Genomic DNA, 24,588 nt, shown 5'->3' with positions numbered 1-24,588 from the left:
GTAGTTTTTGATAAAATTGAAGTCCAATCAACCCGAAACTTAGTACATATGTTCCCTATAGTATAATCTTTCTAATTTTAATACCAAATTAGATTATTACCCAATTTCACGGTCCAAGGAACATGGAAAAGGATAGTGGGAGTGGGGCATCCGTGTACTTTGGACACATTCTTGTTCTATCTAGCATGTCTAGCATAGTCCAGACTAGTCCTGAAACTGTCTGTATTTCAATTTCAAAGGTTAACACCAATACAAAAAGTCAACAAATAAAGTAAATTTGTTCAAGGATTAAATAGAGACAGCACCAAATCCATTATCTTATAAAGTAATTAAGTGGTTGCCATTTGTTGCTGTATTGCATATTTGTTTTCATTTATTTCTTATTTACAATAATAAGGCTGAAACGAAAAGTTTTCGTTTCAAATGTTTCACATTTGTGGTTTTGGGGGTCTTTTATAGCCAACAATGCAGTATGGGCCTTGCTCATTGTTGAAGGAAGTATGGTGACCTATAGCTGTAAATTTCTGTGTCATTTGGTCTTTTGTGGAGAGAAGTCTCATTGGCAATCATACCACTTCTTTTTTTTTTATATTAGAATCAAATTTGATTTATCAGATACAAGTGCAACATTTTCACACCACTAGTGAGGCAGGAACCGTGGACTCTCTTATCCAACACAGTTAAACTAGTTTTGAGGTGAAAACTGTGTCAAGCACGATCCAGAGGGGGAGGTTCGGGGGGTTGGAACCCCCCTTTTTTTGGACGATCAATGCATTTGTATGGGGACATGTTGTTGGAACAACAACAACCCCCCCCCCTCCCCCCCGATTTGTTCTGGGTTAGGAACCCCCCCTTTTAAAATGGCTGAATCTGCCCCTGTGTGTTGCTCAATCTTTTGTTTTTTTGCTCAGTTGCTCAACTGTTGATTACTTCTTTTTCTCTTAGTGTTGCTTTTTTTTATTATCCCCTTGGTTTCACCATACATTTTTTGTATTTGTCTTTTATAATACAATGTTATACATTACTCAAATTAACCATGACCAGGCCAAATTTTACATTATAAAATGTATTTATGAAATTTGAGTCGAATCAGAGAATATGAATTTGATAAATTAACTTAAGTCCCTTTTATTTAATCAATTTTCATTTTTTTTTTTACAAAAATGCTAACCTTCACACTTGAAATTAAGAGTATAGTTTGAAACATGGTGATATTTTGTGATATGCAGTGATAAATCCTGATGACAACCTATTACATAATATCTATTGAAAATACAGAGAAAATTGCCAACAAGCACCTCTCTACACTTTGAAAAGTAACCAGTAGAAGGGATTATAAAGTGAACAACATTCATGGCAATGTGGATACTGTGTTTTGTACGGAAGAAAAATCCAAAATAATTTAAACAAAACACTTATTTTGTAAATGAATGTTTCTTCTTCTTAAAAAATATGTTTAACTACAATTCAAATGTACATAAACATGATAAACTCAATAACTGGTCTATAAATTTGTACAGCTGCACAAAAAAATAAATATATCAAAAGATGTCCTTCATCAAAATATTGATATAAAATTGAACTATAATTTAGTATAAATACTAATTTTCAACTAAAAAACTGTATCTGGTAGCTGTACATTTCTGAATACTTTAAACAGCACCAGATTAAAAGTAGTACAAATGTATACACATGATACATGTACTTGTGAAGCATTTTCATACTTTTCTATTGCCCACTTGTGTCCAACCTTTTTTTTTTTTTAAACTTTAAACATGTTAAATCAACTATTCACTTCATGTATAATGTTAATTGGTTACAAGTTTTTCATCTGATAGTTACGAAACAAGTAAATGTAAGTTTTTTTAAAACTTGAATGTTCCCCATAAATAAATTTTTCAATGTCACAATTTGCACAGCTAAAAGCAAAACAAGCTAATCTATTTTTGTAGACTTAACATAAACATAACAACAGAAGGATGAGCCATTTTAGGACACAAACATAATTTACACTTTTAGCAATAGGTTTTAATAGATTTTAATTATTTTTTCATGTTTTCGACATAAAGTGACAACAATCAGTACCAGTAGTGTTCGAAAGGATCATCAAAAGCTTCATAGTCATCATAGTAATCAACCCAATGGTCCGAGAGGTAGTCATCGTCATTTGAGTAATCGGTACACTCGTCCTCATCAGGAGGATACTCAACATTGTACAAAGCCTGACTACGTCGGGAATGGTACAAACAATGTGGACACTTAATATGGCACCGAACATCAGTCACTGGAAACTTTGCAATACAAATAGCACTTTGCATTAAGGCTTGTGGCATATCTTCTAATTTTGTCCATGATTTTGTTCTATATGTATATTTGTATGCAGTTTCCAAAGGTTTTTTTGTGGATTGGTCTTTCCCGCCAAAAAGGAAAAAATTGTTTCCATCAGAAATGCTTGCGAAATCTGTCCTTGCTGGGTCTTCCGGTGGGAATGGCAGGACTTGATCAGCTATAGGTTTCCATCTTCTGTCATTTAAATTAAACTTCCTAGCATGGAACTTTCCCATTCTACAAACAGTGATATCATTTCCAATGGAAAACATATGGGTTTCGAATATCGAACCCTTAGAATGATCAAATCTTCTTTGACTTCGCACATCATAAACAATAAATTTGGCATAATGACGACTTTTCTTGACTTTAATGCCATGCTTCCATGCCAATACACATATGTGCGAGTTATTTGTCACATGAACGTTAACCTGAGTTGAAGGATTACTGTGGAACAGCTGACATTTTATTTCGCTTTCATTTCCATCCTCTTTCACTTCTAACAGTGCAGCCTGCTGACTCGAAATAACAGCATACAATTTGTTGTTACATGCTACAATTTTCTGAAGTGAGGCATTCAGATAAGCCTCCGGTACATTAATTTTGAAACTTGTCCAACTCTTGTCACTGATTCTGAACTTGTAAATGTAAAACATTGTGCTATCATGTGTATGCTCTGTATCGAACACGTATAAATGTCCTGAATTATCGTAGGTCAACAACGGCCTTCTCATCTGATGAGGTAGGGGAGCTATTTCTGTCCATCTTTGGTCCTGAATCACATATCCATAGATATTACTGACCGCTATGGAATTGATGATCGATGAAAAATGATGAAAAAAGTTATTAACATACACACTGTGACTACAACCACCTGCTACGAGTATAACATCGCGCTGTCCAGTTTCTTGGTACGTCAAGTCTTTCGACAATTTAGCTCGGAGAATGTGAGCTTTACAGTCTTCTTGTCTGCTTACTAAATTGTTTTTCTCCAGAATTGTTTCTATCACTTGTTTAGACATTTGTATCAGATCTAACGCACAAAATAATTCACTGAAACAGTGAAGTCTATTTGCCTCATCATGTTTTACCCATCTGATTATAAAATTAAAGAATTCTTCCTGGGGAATGTATGATAAGGTCTGATCCATAATAAATGCCAGAATGGAATCATGGGTAAGTGTTAAAATGTCATCTTTCTTCATGACCTCAGGTAAATGTCCCCTGAGAAAGTCATAAGTTTTGTTGTAAATGTCAAGGTCATACTGACTACACAGCAGACATATTTGAACACAGTTGTCAACAGTGACCTCCACACTGAAGAGGTAATCACGACATGCTTGTTTCAAGTCACTTATCTGGAAGTATTCTGCCACTTCTAGTAAATCCCTCACATTTTCATATGAAATTTCTACAGTTCCAACATAAAGAAAAGCTATAGCTGACCTAATAGCTGCTAATTTCCCTATATGCAGTATCACTTTACCTACAATGAAATAACAAGATTGATTACCAACAAATTGGTGTAACTATTTTAAACCACTTTCTGCATCCTTCATGGCTGTATTATGGTAGACACTTTATATGCATATATATGTGAAGAAAATAAGAGAATCATCAACCTTTGACCAAGATTCTGTCAAACCTTGTGAATTAAGATTTGGCTCAAACACAACTTAGCAAGAGCTGGGTTCAAACAAAACCTTAAGAGTTGACAGACTGAAATATGCCATAGACATGATAGATGCCATGTGTGGAGCAGGATCTGCCTACCCCTCATGAAGCACCTACAATGACTACTGTTTTTGGTGGATTTTGTGTTGCTTTCATTTTCCAGGTAGTGTTTTGTAGGTTGTTTTTTATTTCATTTATTTTATTTTTTCCATGGTTTTGTCTTAGTCCAAATAAAAAAGTATGTGTGGTTCCAGTTACATCTGAAAAAAAATTAGGGTAGGTAGGTAGGGATTTTTTCATATTTTATGTTTTTGTTTTACATTAAGTCTATGGGAGCAACATTCTGACTTTAGCAGTACTTAATGAAAAATGACAATAAAATCTTTAGGGTAGGCTATTTTTAAGCCGAAAAAGTAGGGACGGTAGGGTAACTGGAACCACACATATATTTTTATTTGGCCTTAGTCAATTCAAAAAATGAATTTAGAATCCCTATGTTATCTTCTGTCTATTGCCTTTTATAATACTCTGTGAGGCCATAAAAAAGAATAGGTTTGTTTGCCCAAACCCTACCTACCCAGAAAAAAGCTGCCTACTCAAATTCTTTTATTGTCCTGATTTGAAGAAGGTTTTTTTTAATCAGATAGGCATGAAGACTAATAAACATCGATACTTCAATTTCTCTTTTAGAAAAAAAAAAGAAAATGCCTACCTACATGTACCTACCCACTGTCTCAACCTTTGGGTAGGGTTTGGGCGAACCAAAATATTTTTAATTGTGGCCTGAGGTCCTAATTTACAATGTTGAAGATTGTCATAAAACATTAACATGTTTTAGATGTCAAGATATATTCATGAATAATAAATCAACAAAAGTCAGCTTCCCATTTACATGTTTACATATTGAAATTGTGAAAATAACAACTTATAAATTAGGGTTTTTTTAGATTCCAGAGAGACATTCATCATATCATAAACATATTTCAACTTTGTAAAAGCTCTGCTAAAACCATAACCTTGCTCGTTTTGTGCATCTAAAGTGTGTTAAATTATATCTTCAAACAACAGATTTCAAGCATGTACAAGAAGTCATGTTTAACTTGTTGAGAATTTATTTAATTTGTTTGTCAACACAATTTCAAATTTGTTAGCAGAGTTCAATTTTGTGACAACTCTGCTGAAAATACTGTAAATTTGATTTTTTTTTGTGCAGTTAAAAGGATGTTAGTCGATTTCTTTAAACATACAGGAATTTATGTTTTTGCTTATTCCTGTTTTAACTGTTTGTATATAGACAATTTCCTTACCTGATACTTTTTCATCCATCCCACTATCATATAAGGACTGAAAGTAAGGACATGATACCAGTACATTCCAGTGAGCCTTTACTTCCTTAAAATAAAATCATTAATAATTAAAAATCCAAATATGTAAACATCACCTACTTGAAAACATTCACAAGCATTTTCTCTTAAAATTAATTTGATAAAAGACTTAAATGGCTAGTTCAAGTAATTATGGTATGAATAAGAAAGGCTTTTGTAACGATATATATTTAAATGTTTATGATGCGCCCGATAGATAAGCACTGATGATGTGTACACTTTAGATGATGTCACTGTTTACAATTATACTTGTGTGCCTAAACTGAGGGAGGGTAGGAGGGGTCTTGATCTCGAAATCCCGGGATTAAAAACATGAAATCCTGAGGTCCTGAATTATAAAAAAATAAATCCTGACATCACGAAAAGGTCAATCCCGAAAATCATGAAAACACCCAATCCCGGTGTCCCAATAAAGGTCCTATCCCCCCTCTAAACTAGTGTTTAATTCTTATTGCCCTCATATCGTAGGAATAAAGATACATGGTGTCAGATTTTGGATTCAACCCACGTCCACATTCGTGGACCAGAACTTACTTCAGGGTAATAACATTATTAGGGAGCTACCATTTGATTTTTATGGGGGGGGCTAGGATGAAAAATTTTGTCCTACATTTTTATTTAAGCTGTAATCTCTGTCCTGCCTTTTTATTTTTCACTCTGTTCGGTCCTGCCTTTTTTTCTTTAGTTTATCCCGACTTTATTTTACCTAAATTGTCGTCCTGACTTTTTTTTTGCAAGTGTCTCATCCTGCCTTTTTTTTTAACTCAAAACTCCTGTCCTGCCTATTTTTTTCAAATTTCATCTTAGCCCCCCGTAAAAATCAAATGGTAGCTCCCTTACTTGGATGACTTTGTTTCAACTTTTAAATATATTACATGTACTTACAATATCTCCAACCATCAGGGTGACATCACAGAATTCAGTTTGAGATGACATCTGATCATATAAATGTTGTTGCAACTTCAATGCATGGGAACTTTTATTCCCCATATTTCTGGGGTATGCTTGAAAATCCATTTTGCTGGCTGTAGACCTGTTAACAGAAAAAATGAATTTAATCTATCACATAATAAGATTCAGCACTCAGAACCAATTCCTGTAGGTCTACAAACTATCAAATTACACTTCCAAATAACAAGTAACTGAAATTTCACTAAAATTACAATGCAAAAGTCCATTGCATAAATTTCCATAACTCATTTCAACTTTGCATCAGTGATGTAATACTTTTCTTTTACATAATCAATAAACAGTGTCTGATAAAAACACAAAAATAGCATAACGTATGGGCTAATCTGAAAAAAATATTGATATCTTTGATTAGCATGACAAAATTTGTGATTTTAATTGTTTTTTCAACTGTTTCTGATGGAGCACAATATTTGCTTTGAAATATTTGAAATATCAGGGGATTTTTTTTTATATTTAATATCAACCTAAATCTCAATGTCATATGTCAATGTATCTCCAGTGTTGAGTTGGCGCAGTTTCATACTGAAATTATTCAAATGGAATGATTTTCGAAAGTTATGTAGGAGATGTGCATCAGAATGGATTTGACTTCTGTCTAATTTTATCATTCAAACAATAACAGCCGATTTCATTGTATTAACAATTACCAGTTAGTCACGTTTCAGAACACATCACATGCTTTTGTAACATAAAATATTATCCTCCATGAAATATTGTCTTAAGACACCATTTCATAATGAAATATTGTCAAGGACACTATTTCATTATGAAATATTGTGCTTGTCCATGAAATTTTGTCACCGCCTTAAAGACAATATTTCACTATAAAATACTGTCAATGACAACAGAGACATATATACACATACATGTCTCTGATGACAATATATCATTATGAAAACGTGTCTGCTAACAATATTTTATATTAAATTTTGTCAACAGCATAATATTAATTTTCCCTATAGAATACTGTCCATAATAAAAATTCTTGTTCAAATTAATACAAGTTATATTACACAAACATGCAGCATGCAGATTTTTGAATAATAATAACAAAATATTTTGTAATTTGGTTATTAATATATATATTTATATAGATACATCACTCTTTATAATTTGTCTTTATGAATCACAAGTCTTTTCATAACTTCATTTGATTTCTTATCAACACTTTTGAAATAAATTTCATTGTTCTGTATACAAAAGTAATTAGACTTTCTTCTAATTACTCTCTTCTGATTTTCTGAAATTCCTTCCAGTGAAACTTTTAGACTGAGAAACTCAAAAAGTATTTTATACTCCTTGCCATCCATGATTACAAAACTAGTTTTCTATTTATCATGTTTATACCTGTATCTATTTATTATTATTTTCTTTTTTGTTATTGTCAATTGAAGAAAACACTTTAATGATATTTTTAACCATCATGATATATGATGATAACCTCCCCTTCATAAGACAAAATTTCATAACAATCAGTCTATGAAATATTGTCTTAATATAAACAAATGATTACTTCCCTTTAGCAGGACAAAATTTCATACTATTCATCTGTGAATTATTGTAATCAAACAAGACCAAATTCCACTATGAAAATTTGTCCGTCTCAAGACATAATTTTATAGATGAGGACAGAATTTCATAGTACATAGTCATGATATATTGTCTTGTTGGACAATATTTCATAGGACATTATTTTGCTTTACACTTTCGCCAGCATTATGTCAAGTTATTATGAACTTCAATAATTAATATGCACAGCTAATATTTTTTTTCACACAATGGGAAATGTAGCAGGGCCGTTGAAAATATGAAAATAGCCTCAGGGAAAACCACAGAGGCTCATTTTTTATTTTTGCTAAACATTTTCCTACATTTGTCACAGTAGTCCAGATAATACACCTTATCGCTAATCCCGGCAGACCCGGCCTCTTGAACTTTTGAGGTCAACAACAATCACTTTTCCATTGTGGCTTCAGATATTTTGTTTTATGACGTCAAAATTATACGGGAACCTGTGTGATATCCAGTAATGGCGGACAAATAGCGATATCATGCCGTGTTTTTTTTTTTTTTTATTATTGTGACTGTTTTTATCCCACATTGATGTTGTCTTGCTACTTTATTTTTTCGCTTTGACACCTTCCTGCAACTAAGCAAAAAAAAAATTGAATTGCAAATTAGCTTGACTTGCTATTGACAGAACGTCTAGTGCCTGTGACTAGACATTATGATTTTGTGGGCTACATGTAGGTCAGTAGGTGAAGGCAATAATTTGTAGACCATAAAAATCCTTGGTAAAGGTATATAGGTATGTATTCGTTAACATCTTCACTAGCATGACTAGTGACATAAGTCATTAAGTGAAGAGTGTCTGTGTTTGTTCAATATTTCGAGATCAGAAATAGAACTTTAGAAGAGATCTGTCCAAGGCCATTGACAGGGCTTGATCAACAATTGAAGTGCTTCATTCCGAGTCTATACTTTACGCAATTAAGGGCAGTACAAATAAATAAATAATTTGATAATTACAGTGGTTTAATCACAGTGTGATTTGCGAAATTATTCTTCAGCTCATCGAGCTCTCCCGTCTCACATCTCAATTACATTGGCATAATACAGAATATTTGATTGGTTAAATCTAAAATTTCAGCCAATAGAACGTTGTTTAATATTTTTTCCTCCCAAATTTCTAAAAGACAAACCCTAACCGAAATCATTTCCGTTTAAGAATTACAATATACAGACTAAAGCAGTTCATATTGATCAGGTCTCCATAACTTACATAAGGCTAAGCTATAAATCGTATAGGAATACTCACTGTTAGAGAGTTAGTTAAACCTTTCAAAGGACATTCTTTTTCATTTCATGAGTTGACAGATATATTCCATTCTTTAAAAAAGAAACCCTATGCCATATATTGGCTAATGCTAAGTATATATTAAAAAATTATCAAAACAAAATCAATCAAAATATAGACCCAAAGTGTGAATGCGGTCAATTAGAAACTGTGGAACATTATTTACTATTTTGTGAAAATTATGAAGAGGCAAGACAGAAACTTATACATGAGATATACTTCAACACAGGATCGTTACATATTGATTTGGAACTTTTATTGTCAATAGAAAAAAACGACAATGTCTCCGTCTCTAATGAAACACTAATGCGATTGTTGGGTGACTTTATTTGCGAGTCGCGCCGGTTTGATTAATGTAATGTTAGATTTTTTTTGATTTTTTTTTTCTTTATTTTTTTTTTTTTTCTTTCTTTTCCGTTAAATTTTCATGTTAATTAATAAATGTAGATATATTTTTTAATTTTTGGAAAAATATGTTAAGCACAGTTGCCACCTAATAGTATGTATTTTAAAGTACAAGTGAGTTGTTTACCAGAGTGAAATATAAATACACGAGAGATTTAAATAATTACAAGGGAGACAATCCAGTGTCAACAGCGACACCTACAGAATACAGAATACAGAATAAGTATATAATATAATGATTATGACTTTTAAGATTAAATTACCTTCTATTTTTTAATAATAAATGGAAATATATTTTTGGTTAAAGTCATATGCAACTTGAAATTAAAAAAAGTTAAGGGTTGGGCTTCTGTTGTCAAATCTAGCTGCGCCCCACGAAATATTTTGTATATAATTTACTTTAAATTTTTACCATTAGCCAGCAGAGTAAAGGTTCATGTAAGAGGGAAGGAATGCTCTTAACTGTCAGTCGTCAAACAGTAATTTTCGGCTACCTTTAATGTCAAATTGGTTTAAAATTTTACCTGGATTAGTTAAAATATCTTTATCCTGATTCATCAGCTGGTCAGTGGTCTCAAATAATTATCTTTACCATTTATTTCGTCAAAATCAGTAGATTATTTTTATCATCTAACAGAGAAAGTACATTTTAGGATTTACAACCCTAATGCATGGGTTGGGGTAAAAATCCATAATATTCATGAATTTAATTCAGTATAGATGTACATTTGTTAAATTTTGAAAAATTCAAAAAAAGTACATGTACAATGTAATATTATCATAATCAATTGTGTGTGTTCTCCATAACCGGATTATTTTCCAATTATTGCATCTCATCTTTTGTGAAAAAACCAGTGATAGTAAAAGAGCACTTTAAATGGCCATGAAGGCAAAGGGTCTTAATAGAGGGTTAAAAGATTATAGAATATATATACTAGGCCCTAAAAAATTATGAGTCAAGAGAAATAACCCCATATCCAGTATTTATGGTTTGGCCTGGGACCTGTCCGCAGATATCATCAGTGACCAACACACAAAATGCATTTCAAAAATCTGATGAGAAATAAATGCTTGGTTTCAAAACTAGTTCAGAAGAATATTTAGTTTTCCACCTAGTAAGACTAATATATTAGTGTAATAGTTTCAGGACACATTGATTATTTAAAAATAACATTCCTGACATAATTACATAATGTATGTATATACAAAAAAAAATCTATAAATATAAAAAGAACCTTTTAAAAATTTTCTCCACATCACAATGAATATCTAAAATTAATGAATTGCTAGAATTATATATAATAAATTCTTGAAGAACTGTCTGATAGGTGAAGACCAACTTTTATATATTTATAGATATATACATACTCATGATATTGTAGATGACTATAAGGGTCTCCAGGACCCCAGTGCCCCAGTCCATGAACCAGCATTTCTGAATTTGAAGGTCTTGCCCTAAAAAAATATTGTTCTATACACCAAAGAAATATAAATGAAACATATCTAAAGTAGGAAGTGCAGAATTTAGTTTTTTTAAGTGATATTACATGTATAAAAGCTAGTAACAGGTAAAACTGTGATAATCCTTAAGTTGGTAATCATGTTAATCCATTGATTATGTAATCACTAATTGTTATCATGTATATTCTTTTGTTAATAACAATAAAGAAACAAGTAAGGTGTGAGTTACCAGTAGTCTTAAATTGTCTGGTTCTCTAATTGACAAAACAAAACAAAATTGAGGTCATAAGCTTCAAAGTCAAGGTCATAAAAATAAGTAATTATCTTTTAAAATTGTTTAGAAGTGCAGAACTCAACATATTAATCAAGGGGAATTATTTAACCAAATTTCAAATATCTCTCATCATTAAATATAATCTGTAATACTGATTTTGAGGTCATAGGCTTCAAAGTCAAGGTCATGCAAATAGGTAATTACCTTTTCAAGTTTTAAGGAGAAGCACAGAACTTAATATTTTTGACAAAGGGAATTATTTAACCAAAATTGAAATATGTTTTATTATTCAATAGAATCTGTAATACTTATACCTTTTCTTTATTAGATCTGCACTCAGTACCAAAAGTAGGTGCGCTATCCTGATGTAGATTAAGATGAAAGGTCAAGGCTTAACGGGATGAACTTTGGATCAAGAACATGGAAGAAGTGAGCAATTGCTATGATTATGATATAAGTTCCAGCTGCTCAAAGAAACAGTTCACTGGAGAACCAACTTTAATGAAACAACCTGAAGCAGTTTTAGATGATGTTTATTATCGTTCACTTGAGTTAGGTCAGTATGAATAAATTCTCATTTTGTTCTTTCATGGATAACATCCTTGGAAAGAATTTATAATTTTGATTTGATTTTCTTTTGTATATATATATTCTAGGAAAAATAACTTTTTATTTAAAGAAAAACAACATCTGATTTAAAAGTGCAACACAAATATATATATGTAAAAACAGTTGTATATGACACCAAGAAACTTTATTAATTTTGCAGTTGACATATTTGTGTGTACAATAAAAGACAAAAAGAAGACCTCAGAAATAGTGAAGTAAGTTGCACTTAACCAAAAATTAAGTAGAACATTAGGATTAAAGATATGATTTCAGGTGAAAAGTGTCAGTTTTATTGAATGATGGAAGACATCACATATATCTGTTGCCATGGAGAAAATGTACATCATTTGACCTTTGAAATTTATTAATGACCTAACAAATAGCCAATGAAAATGTCACAATATCATTTCATGATGATGGATAAGCCAATTAAATTGAAATATTTTTCATATCACTGTTTCATTTAACAGCTCAGAAAGTGTTACTAGAAATATATCTTCATGGGAGAAATAGTTAACAGACCACCTCCTTATAAGAAATGTTACTTAATAATTTTAAATATACAAAAAGATAGGAGATAGATACCAGAGAGACATTAAAACTCAGAAGTTGAAAATAAACTGATAACGCCATAGCTAAAAAAGAAAAGAACCAACAGACAAACTAAAGTACACTAAACACAACATAGAAAACTAAAGACTAAGCAACATTTACCCAAAATAAGTCTGGGGGTGATCTATGCTTATGCGAAGGGTAAGCAGATACTGCTCCACATGTGGCACCCATCATGTACTTGCATCTCAAAAACACTTTACTTTTTTTGGTGTGGAAGGTAGGACAGACCATGTCAATCAGCTGATGTCAATGTATCAAAAAGTAACAAAATTCTGGGAAGTTTTGAAAATAAATGCTTTTAATTATGGGATTTAGATTTTATTTTGATGAAAATAAAACTCCACCACATTTTTTGCTTAAACAATGTCAGGATATCTATATGTTGTATGTTAGTGTTTATAATGTGTTTTCTTTCAGTGATGAAATAGCACATATAGTTTCCTATATTTTAGAAAATTACTATCATTTAGCCATTTGTAATAACCCATTTTGGGGGGCGTTATGTTTTTTGGTCTGTGCTTCTATTTGTTTGTCTGTTTGTCCGTTGATTGCTCGTTCTTCTGTCTGTATCTCTAAAGGTTTAAGTTTTTGGTTAAAGTTTTTGGTCAAGGAAGTTTTATGATGAAGTTTAAATCCAATCAACTTGAAAATTAGTACACATTTTCTCTATATGATCTTTTTAATTTTAATGCAAAATTTGAGTTTTGATCCAAGTTTCTCGCTTCACTGAACAAAGAAAATGGAAGTACAAATGGGGACGTATCCATTTACCTACTATGGACACATTCTTGGTTAGTTTTATCTTTCTGTTTTTCTATTTGTAGATTTTTTTAGTGGTGGTACAATTATGTATTCTTTAAAAAAAATATGTATTTATTTTATTTTCAGAAACATTTGTAAACATTTACCTTTGGACAAGTTATCTCACCTGAAAAGAGTCAGATCAAATCAAGGTACCCTATTGTTTTATTGATAATATTGTTATATATAGAATAACTAACCGAAGAATTCAAATAGAGAAAAATATTCAACGAGTTACCGAACAACACATTAATTCACGAATGCGCGTAGTGCATGAGTTAATTATCAGTGTTGTTCGGTCACGAGTTGAATATTTTTCGATATTTGAATTCTTTGATTAGTTATTCTTCTTATTACATTGGCAAATGGCTCTTTTTTTTATGAAATTAATGTAGAAAATGTAAGGAACTATTTGTTTTTCCTACGCATGTTTTGATCTGACATTATCGACGTCTTGACAACGCCTATTGTTGTATGACGTCAGAGAGTGAAATAACCACGTTTATTTCACATGTGAAATTATCAGTTTTTATTTGACTGGGAAATCAATGTAATTCGTTGCAACCAATGTAATAAATATATTTATTTATTCATTGATGGAAAAACACAGAAATTGGATATTAACGAGACAGAAAATTCCCAGAACTAAAAGAAATAGTATATTTAAGGAATGACTGTAATATTTTTTCTTTCTATGAAGAAATAACATAAAAAATTTGGTGCACACTGAATAACGCGCGTAGCGGGTTATTTACAGTGTGCACCACATTTTTTATGTTATTTCGAATAGACAGAAAAAATATTACAGTCATTTCTTATAATTTAATTCTAAATTCCATTTTAAACCGTAGAAAACCATGAAAAAACGGTTGATGACGTCAGGGTCACATGACTAAATTATGTCTATGGGCTCATAACAAAATAACGTCAGCCAATCAGAAGACGCGTTACATCCAAAATTAAATTATATATATTTAAAAAAGAAGATGATTGTCAATGAGACATCTCTCCACAAAAGACCAAATAACTCAGAAATTAACAGCTATAGGTCACTGTACAGTCCTCAGCAATAAGCAAAGGCCTGTACATACTGCATAGTCAGCATTAAAGGCCCTGAAATATTGTTTATTTGTTTCATATTGATTGATTGATATTTTGGTGTTTAACACCACTTTTAAACCTTTAGGCTATTTTGTGGTGACCAGTTTTATTGCTGGTTGAAGCCAGAGTGCCTGGAGAAAGCCTCTGACCTTTGATAAGAAAACTGACAATCCTAGTTAATTGAGATTTGAGTCAAGTGCACTCTCACGATCGGGATTGGAACCCACAACCTCAATGGTGACTGGCTAGTGATTACAGTAGTAACTACTGCGACCATTCGGCCTCCAAGGCCCCATATTGGTTTCATATAATTTATTTCTTAATTGCCTAAAAATAAAATTTAGAAAAAACATCTTGCTCATATAATCTTATGAAATATTCAGTCCTGTATGTGAAATTTGTTGAATTTACTTTGAAACTGAAAAGACAAATGCTAAATATTCAAAACAATTTTGAACAGATTGGTTATGGAATTTGCGAAAAACTGTTGATTATGTTGTTTAAATATATTTCAGCCAATGAATTGCAGATAATTGTTGCTGAGAATTATGAAGAAGATTTCTTGAATAATACCTGGTCTGATTTGTGTGAAAAGAATCCAGTCTATTGTCATGTTAGTAAACCATATTTGGTAAAAGTACCTAAATTACCTCCCTTGACCAGACAACAGTATAACAATGCAGTACAATATTGGCCATGTAGTTTCCATGAAGATAAAAGGTATAATATTTCTATTGAATAAAATTATGGTGACTTTTTAAATGAGGCGATCCGTTTTGGAAATCGACGGCCATATTACATTTATTATATTTGATATTAACACTGTTTTTCTGTAATGGCCCTGTTTTTTCTGTAACTGATGGCCCTGTTTTTCTGTAATGGCCTTGTTTTTCTGTAATGGCCCTGTTATTCTGTAATGGCCCTGTATTGATGCCCAGTTTGTCTGTATTAAGCCCATTTAGGGTTTATAATAAACAGTCATTGTTGGCAATAATGTACTTAGTTGGTTAATAAATAAGAATATTATAATGGAATTGTTTTTACAGTTGACGTCACCTAAGAAACTTCCTTAAAAGGCCTTGGATTTGTCAGTTTTTAAATTTTTGTCAAAACTGAATTTTGATACCAATTAAATGATTGAAGTCTTTTAACATTTAATCCATAAACCAACAATTTTCCCCACAAATAAAAAAACCAAGCTTTTCATTTACACAAACACTCTTTGCTAGAAAAGTTCAAAAATCATAAATCAAAATAACAATCCATGATTGAAAGAGAAAAAAAACAGATGAAAAAGGACAAAACACATGTACAAGAATTAATACTAACCTTTCCATGATCATGATGATATTGTGAAATTCATATTTTCCTTGATTTTGAGCTTAATCAAAAATTTTAATTTGTAATTAAAATGATATTTCCATGAAGAATCTGTCAATCATTAAGAACCATAATAGAATATTCATTTTAAATAGATTAATTTTTTTTTTACAGGATAACCAGACTTTTGAACAGAAGTTTTTTCAGTACTGAAGAAGTGAATCTTATACACAAGAATATGGAAGAAGCTATTTCTGTTGCCAAGTCTTCAGTTTACAAGGTTTACTGTTATACCAATATCAATGCAGATTCTAGAGAGGAAACAAAAATAAATCAAAAATTTTAACGTCACTCCAGATTTACCTTTAAAGCATCGTCAATAATTTATCACAATGACATTTTTGTCCTTTGAATAATTAGTACATCAGTTTGAGTTTTTGATTAACCATGTTCTTTTTTCTTTTAGTTAATTAAACATTTTTCATATTATTATTAGGGATATTCCATTTAAACATATGAGAGAGGGTAGGAAGGGAAGTTTAATTATTGAATGTGGTTCATGGATCTTTTTTCTGTATGCACTTATTACCATTAAATGTAAAATTATCTAAAAAATAGTTCTTGGTTGTAGGGATATTTTAAAGTCCCTTCCTACCCTCCCGCATACATTTTAATGGACTATTCCTAACTGCTTTCCATTTCAAATTTATGAGGATTTAAGCCATGTATACTATTTTTTTAAGTTACATATAGGAGCTGTGATAGTAGATCCCAAGTCTGACACAATAATAGCAAAGTCATGTGACCTACGACAAGGAAAACACCCTCTTCAGCATGCTGTTATGGTTGCAATAGATCAGGTGGCCACAGTACAAGGTGGTGGAATGTGGCAATTATCAGGTATGTTTTAAAAGTAACAGAATTTCTCAAGAGTTTTACCAAATTACTTAACATTTTTTCCCAGAATTCCTGTGGTGGAAAAGATTGCACTGATTATGTATGAATAAAGATTGCAACACTTAATTATGGTGATAATGATTTATTTGATAATATATTAAAATTGAAATGATTTTAATGACAAAAATGTGCAATTCCTAAGTAATCGTCCATACTATCCAGGGTTGAAATAAAGGGGAGATAATCATTTTGGTTTTTTTTCCCCCTGAATTCCTGTGCTGGAAAAGATTGCACTGATTATGTATAAATAGGGATAGACATACTTACTTATAAAAATGATTTTTGAAATATAGTAAAATTGAAATTATTTTAATGACACAAACGTGTAGATCCCAAGGAATTGATCCTTTATGTTAAATAAAGGGGAGATAATCATTTCACTGATTATATATGAATGATTGCAACAATGTGTTATGGTAATAAGGATTTAGGAAATAATACAGTAAAATTGAAATTATTTTAATGACACAAATGTGCAGTTCCTTAGGAATTGTCCATGCAAAAACCAAGTGTTAAAATAAAGGGGAGATAATTGTTCAACTGGTTGATCAAATTAAAAATAATTTTTGTTGTTATGATTGAGCAATAAATCCATGATACATGAATATAATAAATCCTTTCGTTGTTATATTCAAGCATGCTCATAACTATGAATTGCAAATTAAAAACATAATGGGAATATGGGATAGTATTCTAATTTTCCTGGAAAACAAGACACACTGCTTGTTAGTTGACCATCCATTGGAGTTGATGATCAAGTCTACACATCCCTTTCATGAAGGCTTCTAATAGCTAGTTAGGCTTCTGACAGCTAATTTTGTTTGATTTTTAGTCTGATATTTGGTTTTCTTTGCAGATAAAAGTTCCAACAATTTGCAAAAACATTCCTGTCGTATAGAGAAGGGAGACAAAACAGGCCCCTATTTGTGTACTGGTTATGATTTGTATGTAACTGCTGAACCATGCATTATGTAAGTGTTACAGTATAGATTTGTTGCCTGAACATGATATAGGTACCAGTTGTTTAAAAATGTTTAATCTATGGATATTTTTTATGCATGTTTATATGACAAAGAACACCAATTAAAACTGAATTTATAAAGGCAAAATTTGTGTTTATTTATTAAGACTTGATAAAAGTTAATAAATAAAATCATTGAAAGGCCCAATTTGGTATTGCTTTACATCCATTGGGTCAATACTGCTGGTATCTAATGTTCCTTAGTAATTTTGGTGGTTTCTTACTGTGGAATGTTCATTGGTCTCAGCCCTTGGGTAATCGGGAAATTCAGTTTACAACCATGCTATTAAATGAAATACAAATTTAATATACAATTTTAATCAGAATTGGTCAACGCCACAAACGTATGCTTCCATGAAAGCAGAATTAAACCTTAAATCTATGAAACCAAAATAAAAACATTTTGACAACTAATCACTCAATTTTATGATTAACACAAAAAAAAATAAGTCTGAAACTGCTTTTAAGTTGATCCTTATTATTCCTAAATGGTATAACTCAGCTACTCAATTGTTTGGCTCTGAGCGTTTCTTAGGATGTCAAATTAAGAACAGAGCAAACCAAGTATTGTACAATTATAGTTCAAATCTAAATGCATTGTTCTGGGCATTCCTTCAGATGACTAATTAAGAAATGTAGTATTAAACACAGCAAAGTCAGTATTGAACAATAACAGTCCAAATCAAAATACAATAAGGCCACACCAATTAGATTCCTTGTTCGACGGACCCGCCCGCACCTATTTTTTTCAAAACAGAATTTTTTTATTTTTTTTATATTCCCGCTTCCCGCATCCGGAAATGTAATCATGTCCATTTCCCGCACCGTTTTTTTATAAATATTATAAAAAGATATCAACATTTGTTTTTAAAATCACAGTCTAATCTGTATATAACGATTTTAAACATAAAAGCACCCCACCACACTTTGTAAATATCTGTGAGAATATTTGTTTCAGCATGAAACCTATTTATCTAAAGCGGGAGTGCTCCGATATAAATTTATATCAGCGGGAATACCTGTAAAGAACAAAAAATTGGTTACTTTCCCCCTTACTTATATTCCCAATCAAAAAATGTTCGTTGTTAGAATAAAGTACAAAGAACTTCTGAAGGATTTGCCCTCAACTGCAATTATATTGTATGCTGGCGAAACAAAAATATCCATAGCCGCTGCATGTTTATGCACCTGTCCTGATTGATTGAGGGGCCTGTCGTTCAGCAGTTATCGTTTGTTGATGTTGTTCATTGGTATTTTCCCGTTTGGATATACATGATATATAAATTAGATCGTTGGTTTTCCTGTTCGAATTGTGTACGCTAATAATTTTGGGGTCCTTTATAGCCTGCTGTTTGATCTGTATCAAAGCCCTGTGTAAAAGGCCGTACTTTGACCTGTGTTTGTTATTATCAGGTTGAGAACAACCCTCCCCAGACAAGGGGTCATTTTACTGATGTAGAAAAGAAAAAAGAAATACCAAGGATTTGTATAGTTCTTCTATACAAAACCTTGGAAAACATAGAATTTTGTACTCAAAAAGAGGAGAGTTACATCATATTTTAAACAACTTTTTCTAAAAGAGGGGTCCACTTATTTTGAATAATATTAAACTGTTAAAGTAAATGTGTTAACATGGTTCAAGTCCAGGAATATTACAAAATTCTTGGACATGTTTTGACCATTTAATACCAGATAGAAATATAGTTCTTTGAGAAAATATGAGCCCTTTTGTACAAACAAATATATTATAACTTATATTGATCCCTCATAAAACATGTAAAAGGGATATTTATAACATTAAGGGGTTGTCCCCAAACTGATTATGACTTGGATGGAGAATTGTCTCATTGTCAGTCACACATACATAGACCAGATTTAATTATTTCTTGGTGAACAGGGAAAAAATACTTCAGAAATTAAAGAAATGTCAAAGTACAAGTGAGAAATCAAGCTTTAATATTGTCAAAACCTACTATTTTATGTTTACAAAAAAAAATTATAATTGCTCGCCTTTACTTTTCAAGCTTCGCCTCAAAAATTTGCAAATTAAATATTTTTTTATTAAAATGTTCAAATCGCTCGCTCACCCCAAATTTTGGAGTCCAAAAATCCGTAGAACAAGAAATTAAATTGGTGTGGCCTAAAAAATAGTTGACAAAATCATTTTTATTTTAGGTGTGCAATGGCTTTAGTACATTCCAGAATATCAAGGGTTTTCTATGGAAGCCCACATCCAGAGGGTGCTTTAGGATCTAAATATAAACTTCATGTACAGCCTGGTATCAATCATCATTATGACGTATTCTGTGGTGTCCTCCAGGACCACTGCCACAAACTGATGAGTGACAAAACTTGACCTACTTATATATTTACACCAGTATATTGTTAAATGTTGGAATTCCGACAAGTCATCTGCTAAGTAGGAATTCAGTGATGTCCACAAGCACAGGTGTGAGAATTTATCATCTGACATTGGGTGATAATTATTTCACATCATGGTTGTTTTAGAGTACTTGGATGTGCTTGTTAATATATTTTCAGGATAACCACAAAAACATTAAATTGTTTCCTGTTTTAGCAGCTGTGTAAAGAACAATTTTATTTATGAATAGACATTTAAAGAACAAAGATTTATTTGAATAAATGAAATGGTCACCATGCCTTATAGTCTCAGAAAAAGTTTTGCCTGAATCTGTAGGAGGGTTTAAACAAACACCAAGCTTAGCGTGCAAAGATGTTGTTTTCTCGAACATGTTGCATTTAGAACATAAAGTTATGAGTTTTTTTGCTATGACTGATGGCAAACAAATATTCAAAATATCACTGACAAAAGTAATTACTTTTTTTGAAACAATAAAATAGAACTACCAACCATGGTGCATTTAGAACATAATTTTATTGCTTTTTTTTTTTTTGCTATGACTAGGATAGCAAACATTAATTCAAAATGTAACACAAAATTTATTACTTTTTTTGAAACATTAAAATAGAACTACCATCATTGTTAACAACAAAGAGGTAAAACTTGGTGACACTTTTAAACACCATGCCTCTAGATTTTTCAACAAAAGTTGCTACTGCCTGTGGTTTGTTAATTCCACTTGACACATCAAGAACAATTTCACTTTTACATGATTTGTTATCAATTTTTCTTACAGCATTTGAAGAATCGATAATGAAGAAGTTGTCTGAATCATCTTTTGCTAGACATGATGGTATTTTAGAGTAAACTTTAAATCGTCTACATGTATTTTCAACTCCTGAATTTATGTTCAAAGTTATAAAGTCGTTAGTTTTTGACTTGTAAATACAAACATTATCTTCACCAAACTCATGTATGTCCATTTTTCCAGTGTACTCTGTAAGTCTTCTGCTTTTTGAGTCTATTACATTATACAACAGAAGACCCCTCATTTGACAGTTAATGATCAAAATATTATTGACACATGCAATCCCAGTACACTCGTCATGGACATCAATGCTTTCTTTTTTTGATGGTTGATATGGGTTCCATATGAGCACTTTCTGCATATCAAACATCGTTACTGCAATTCTCCCATCTTTTGTGAAAGTAAGACATCTTGGGCTTCCTTGAAGAGATTCTTCTGACAATGTCGATCCATTTTGATTAATTATAAGAACTCGATTATTTTCACTATCAGTCATTGCAAGGTATCCATTAGGAAGGCATTTGATATCTCTTATAACATTCTGTTTCTGTGCTTTCGGTAGCGGAATGGCAAATTGACGTACTTGAACAAAAGTGTCATCAAATGATCTTGTTTCAGATTTTTTTTGTGCATGTACATGAGAGAAGGAGCTGCGGACTGGATTGTTACCCTTCGCTAGCGAAGATTTATTTGTTAACTTTGTTGTTTGCAATATATTTGTTGGCACCATTGCTTTATTTTTACCAGTAAGCCTCACTGGACATTTTGCAGATTGAACTGATACCTGTCCAAAGGAACGCACTGTATCCTTCAAACACAGGGCATTCAAATTAAAATCAACAGCAAGTGTTTTTGTGAAAACATGTCCGTCTAGACTTTGTAGGTATTCTTCATGTTTCGAAACATCTCTATTAATGTCTTCTAGAGACAATACCATCTGTTCATTTGATGCATACTCCACCATTGTTTTTACATCAGATAATTTCTTTTCTAAAACAGACCTTTTTGTTTTATAAGTGTCTATCTCTAAATCTAAAGCTGATGCTTCTTTGGTATATTTTTTGTGTTCTTCTGATTTTAAGTCAGCTGCTAGCTGTTGTAGATATTTTTGGTTTTCATCAAGAAGGTTCTCGACTTTTGCATCAATAATATCTTTTGCTGTTTTTAGGTTGTCCTTATTTGTCTTTCTATCTTTGTGTAGCTTTTCAAAGACATCAACAACATCTTCTAGTGTTGCCATGACGTCCGTGACTGCAGCAGATGATTTGATTCCTGTTGCAACATCTTTAAGTTTGTTAACGCTTTTGCACAATGAATGATCTTCTTTCATGCAAGAAAAGCAGATAGCAGTTACATGACTATTACAATAGAATTCAAGATCTTTATCGGAATGTTTATGGCATTTTCTGCTGATTGCTGATGTCATATTTGGAAGTTTTTCATATTCTAACTTTGATAGCAAAGTATGTGCTTTTGTAACAGCAAGACGTTTGTGATATTTTCCACAATTGTCACAAAACCATTGTTGACAATCACAGCACCATCGCGTTGCTTCAAGGTATGACCCATCTTCAGCACATGGCTCACATTGGGGTACATTACTTGCCATTATGTAACTTGTCACTACAAAACATAAAGGATATCAAATTTAAGATTTCTGTCATTGTGGGACATACGACTCCTACACAGCATATTTATGTTCTAGATCTGAAGTTTCACCATAACAAATAGACATAAATTAGGCCTTTGGTCAACAATGTTGGTTTTCTCTTTGAATTGTTCAACATTGTCATTTCAGTGCCTTTTGTAGTTGACTATGGGGTATGGACTCTGCTCATTGTTGAAGGCCATACGATGACCTATAGTTCTTAATGTCTGTGTCATTTTGGTCTCTTGTAGAGAATTGTCAATCATACCACCCAACTTCTTTTTATATAAACTTCTGTTTCAAACAAGAAAATTACTCTGAATACTAACAAACGTTTGCAACAGAAAAATGTTAATAGCGAGCAGCAGATAGATAATAATGCATAAATGTGTTGCTAAAAATTGTCTTGACATACAAGTGAGAGGTTTAGCTAGCTATAAAACAATGTTTAATCCATCATTTTCTACATAAGAAAATGCCTGTACCAGAGACATATCTGTCTGTACCAAGTCAGAAATATGACAACTGTTATCCATTTAATTGGTGTGTTTATAAAGCTTTTTATTTTGCTATTTCAATTTGTTTCAGGATTGACATCTGTTTTGAATTTTCCTCTGAATATTTTTGTTATTTTATGAAAGCATTTAATTTCAACGTATGATGCATACGTTGAAATTAAATGCTTTCACAAAATAAAATAAAAATTCTACTAGTAGACCGTTTAGAATATTCCCATCTGCACAGGTTTATCTGGATGAGTGTGACTTTTGAGGTATATACAATCATATTTGTTCATTCATTAATTTTGTTAGGATGAACCAAGATGTACTACTAGTATACAAATCCTTGGATGAACCTTCATTTTATTGATTAAATCATCATTTTAAAAAAAAAATACAAGTGAAAATTTGTTAATGAGTATATATGTCTCTGGTAAAACAAACAACAAAAAATAAACAAAAAGGTAAAAAAACAAAATGATAATAAGGGCCTACTAAGCAGTACTAGCATGGGCCCCTACCAATAACTACAAATATGGTAAATGCATACTTCCCCGGTGAAGACCTATCTATTGTTACCTGGATACCAGTAATCATAAATATGACAGCCATATTGGCAAAATGCTAACGTATAACTCCTTTTCTCATTAATTTGTTTAAATGTGATGTATACTAAATTTTTTGTTACCGGGCTATTTTATTTCCTTCCAAATAAGCTTTCGTTTCAACTTTGGCATGCATTAGCATATTTACCTTTATAATGTTAAGTATTCTACTTTCCTTTTCTTATGAATTACACATAACATGAATTCGTTGAAGTGGATCGAATTAAATAGGACAATCTCCCTTTGACAATTGTGATTCAGCTTTTAAATAACCTTTATATTCAAACCACGTAAATATTTTACCATTGTTTTCTGCTTAAACAAAATAGTTTGTGTCATGTACATTTTTTATCGATCTTTTGAGTCTATAATAAACATGATCTGATCTTAAACTAAAATATTGTGTCCCAGTTATAACCATGTTGTCTTAGTTATGTCTGGGACTATTATAGTAAGTATAATAGTTCCAGGTTATGTAATAAAAAATGCCAGACGACTATACGTATCAGAGTGTATTTCTATTACGAATAGTATAATTAGTAAGCTTCATCTATGTATACAAAAATCTGCCATGGTTTCAAGGTAAAACGGTTGTATCAATTTATTCTGCTAGCATTTTCTAAATTTAACGTTTTATAGCTAACCAAAAGTTTTTCATATCGCTTGGCGTCCGTCGTCCGTCGTCGTCGACTTTTACAAAAATGTTCTAATCGAACTACTGTCCTCAATGTAACTTGGCCACATTCACCATTGGGGTATCCAGTTCGATGACCCCTTAACTAAGATGGCTGATTTGGCTAAAAATAGATCATAAAATGCAATTTTTGCCTATTACGCACAATGTATTTTGAAAACTGGTATAAATAGACAATATTTGACACGGGC

The 24,588-nt window shown here is 31.8% G+C and overlaps 3 protein-coding genes across 8 annotated transcripts; 1 reads left to right on the top strand and 2 right to left on the bottom strand.

The window, feature by feature from the left end:
• Positions 1-1,418: 1,418 nt before the first annotated feature.
• LOC139516191 (kelch-like protein 21) lies at positions 1,419-11,069 on the bottom strand. 2 transcript variants are annotated; one of them, XM_071306113.1, is made up of 4 exons: positions 10,990-11,069; positions 6,273-6,420; positions 5,310-5,394; positions 1,419-3,814 (listed from the first exon to the last, which is right to left on the bottom strand). In XM_071306113.1, exons 1-4 carry the CDS (start codon positions 11,052-11,054, stop codon positions 2,079-2,081), a joined length of 2,034 nt encoding a protein of 677 aa, XP_071162214.1. In that variant the 5' UTR covers positions 11,055-11,069; the 3' UTR covers positions 1,419-2,078. The 2 variants fall into 2 exon arrangements, with proteins under 2 accessions (XP_071162214.1, XP_071162215.1); XM_071306114.1 differs by lacking the exon at positions 10,990-11,069 and adding an exon at positions 8,889-9,002.
• Positions 9,073-20,440, top strand: LOC139516198 (probable inactive tRNA-specific adenosine deaminase-like protein 3). Of its 2 annotated transcripts, none has more exons than XM_071306126.1 (9): positions 9,073-9,126; positions 11,685-11,912; positions 12,126-12,180; positions 13,469-13,533; positions 14,998-15,202; positions 15,977-16,082; positions 16,546-16,702; positions 17,616-17,730; positions 19,956-20,440. In XM_071306126.1, the coding sequence occupies exons 2-9, from the start codon at positions 11,777-11,779 to the stop codon at positions 20,134-20,136; spliced, it is 1,020 nt and encodes a 339-aa protein (XP_071162227.1). In that variant the 5' UTR covers positions 9,073-9,126; positions 11,685-11,776; the 3' UTR covers positions 20,137-20,440. The 2 variants fall into 2 exon arrangements, with proteins under 2 accessions (XP_071162227.1, XP_071162228.1); XM_071306127.1 differs by having other exon boundaries at positions 9,075-9,186.
• A 217-nt stretch (positions 20,441-20,657) lies between these two features.
• On the bottom strand, positions 20,658-24,115 carry LOC139516193 (uncharacterized). 4 transcript variants are annotated; one of them, XM_071306119.1, is made up of 2 exons: positions 24,007-24,115; positions 20,658-22,573 (listed from the first exon to the last, which is right to left on the bottom strand). In XM_071306119.1, exon 2 carries the CDS (start codon positions 22,557-22,559, stop codon positions 20,745-20,747), a length of 1,815 nt encoding a protein of 604 aa, XP_071162220.1. In that variant the 5' UTR covers positions 22,560-22,573; positions 24,007-24,115; the 3' UTR covers positions 20,658-20,744. The 4 variants fall into 4 exon arrangements, with proteins under 4 accessions (XP_071162220.1, XP_071162219.1, XP_071162221.1 ...); XM_071306118.1 differs by lacking the exon at positions 24,007-24,115 and adding an exon at positions 23,852-23,957; XM_071306120.1 differs by lacking the exon at positions 24,007-24,115 and adding an exon at positions 23,787-23,866.
• Between the last annotated feature and the right edge of the window lie 473 nt (positions 24,116-24,588).

This window comes from Mytilus edulis, chromosome 3, assembly GCF_963676685.1.
Source record: "Mytilus edulis chromosome 3, xbMytEdul2.2, whole genome shotgun sequence".
Taxonomy (NCBI): Eukaryota; Metazoa; Mollusca; class Bivalvia; order Mytilida; family Mytilidae; genus Mytilus; species Mytilus edulis.
The sequence above is the reverse complement of the archived record's forward strand: the minus strand, read 5'-3'. Positions and strand labels throughout refer to the sequence as shown.

Excerpts from the sequence above, each read along its gene's own strand:
- LOC139516191 (XM_071306113.1), bottom strand. The coding sequence starts at position 11,054 with ATGCTGGTTCATGGACTGGGGCACTGGGGTCCTGGAGACCCTTATAGT. Across the intron at positions 6,421-10,989 it reads AGTCATCTACAATATCATGA|GTCTACAGCCAGCAAAATGG; the intron begins GTATGTATATAT and ends TTCTGTTAACAG. Across the intron at positions 5,395-6,272 it reads CCCTGATGGTTGGAGATATT|GAAGTAAAGGCTCACTGGAA; the intron begins GTAAGTACATGT and ends TTTTATTTTAAG.
- LOC139516198 (XM_071306126.1), top strand. The coding sequence starts at position 11,777 with ATGGAAGAAGTGAGCAATTGCTATGATTATGATATAAGTTCCAGCTGC. Across the intron at positions 12,181-13,468 it reads AAGACCTCAGAAATAGTGAA|AAACATTTGTAAACATTTAC; the intron begins GTAAGTTGCACT and ends TTTTATTTTCAG. Across the intron at positions 17,731-19,955 it reads ACTGCTGAACCATGCATTAT|GTGTGCAATGGCTTTAGTAC; the intron begins GTAAGTGTTACA and ends TTTTTATTTTAG.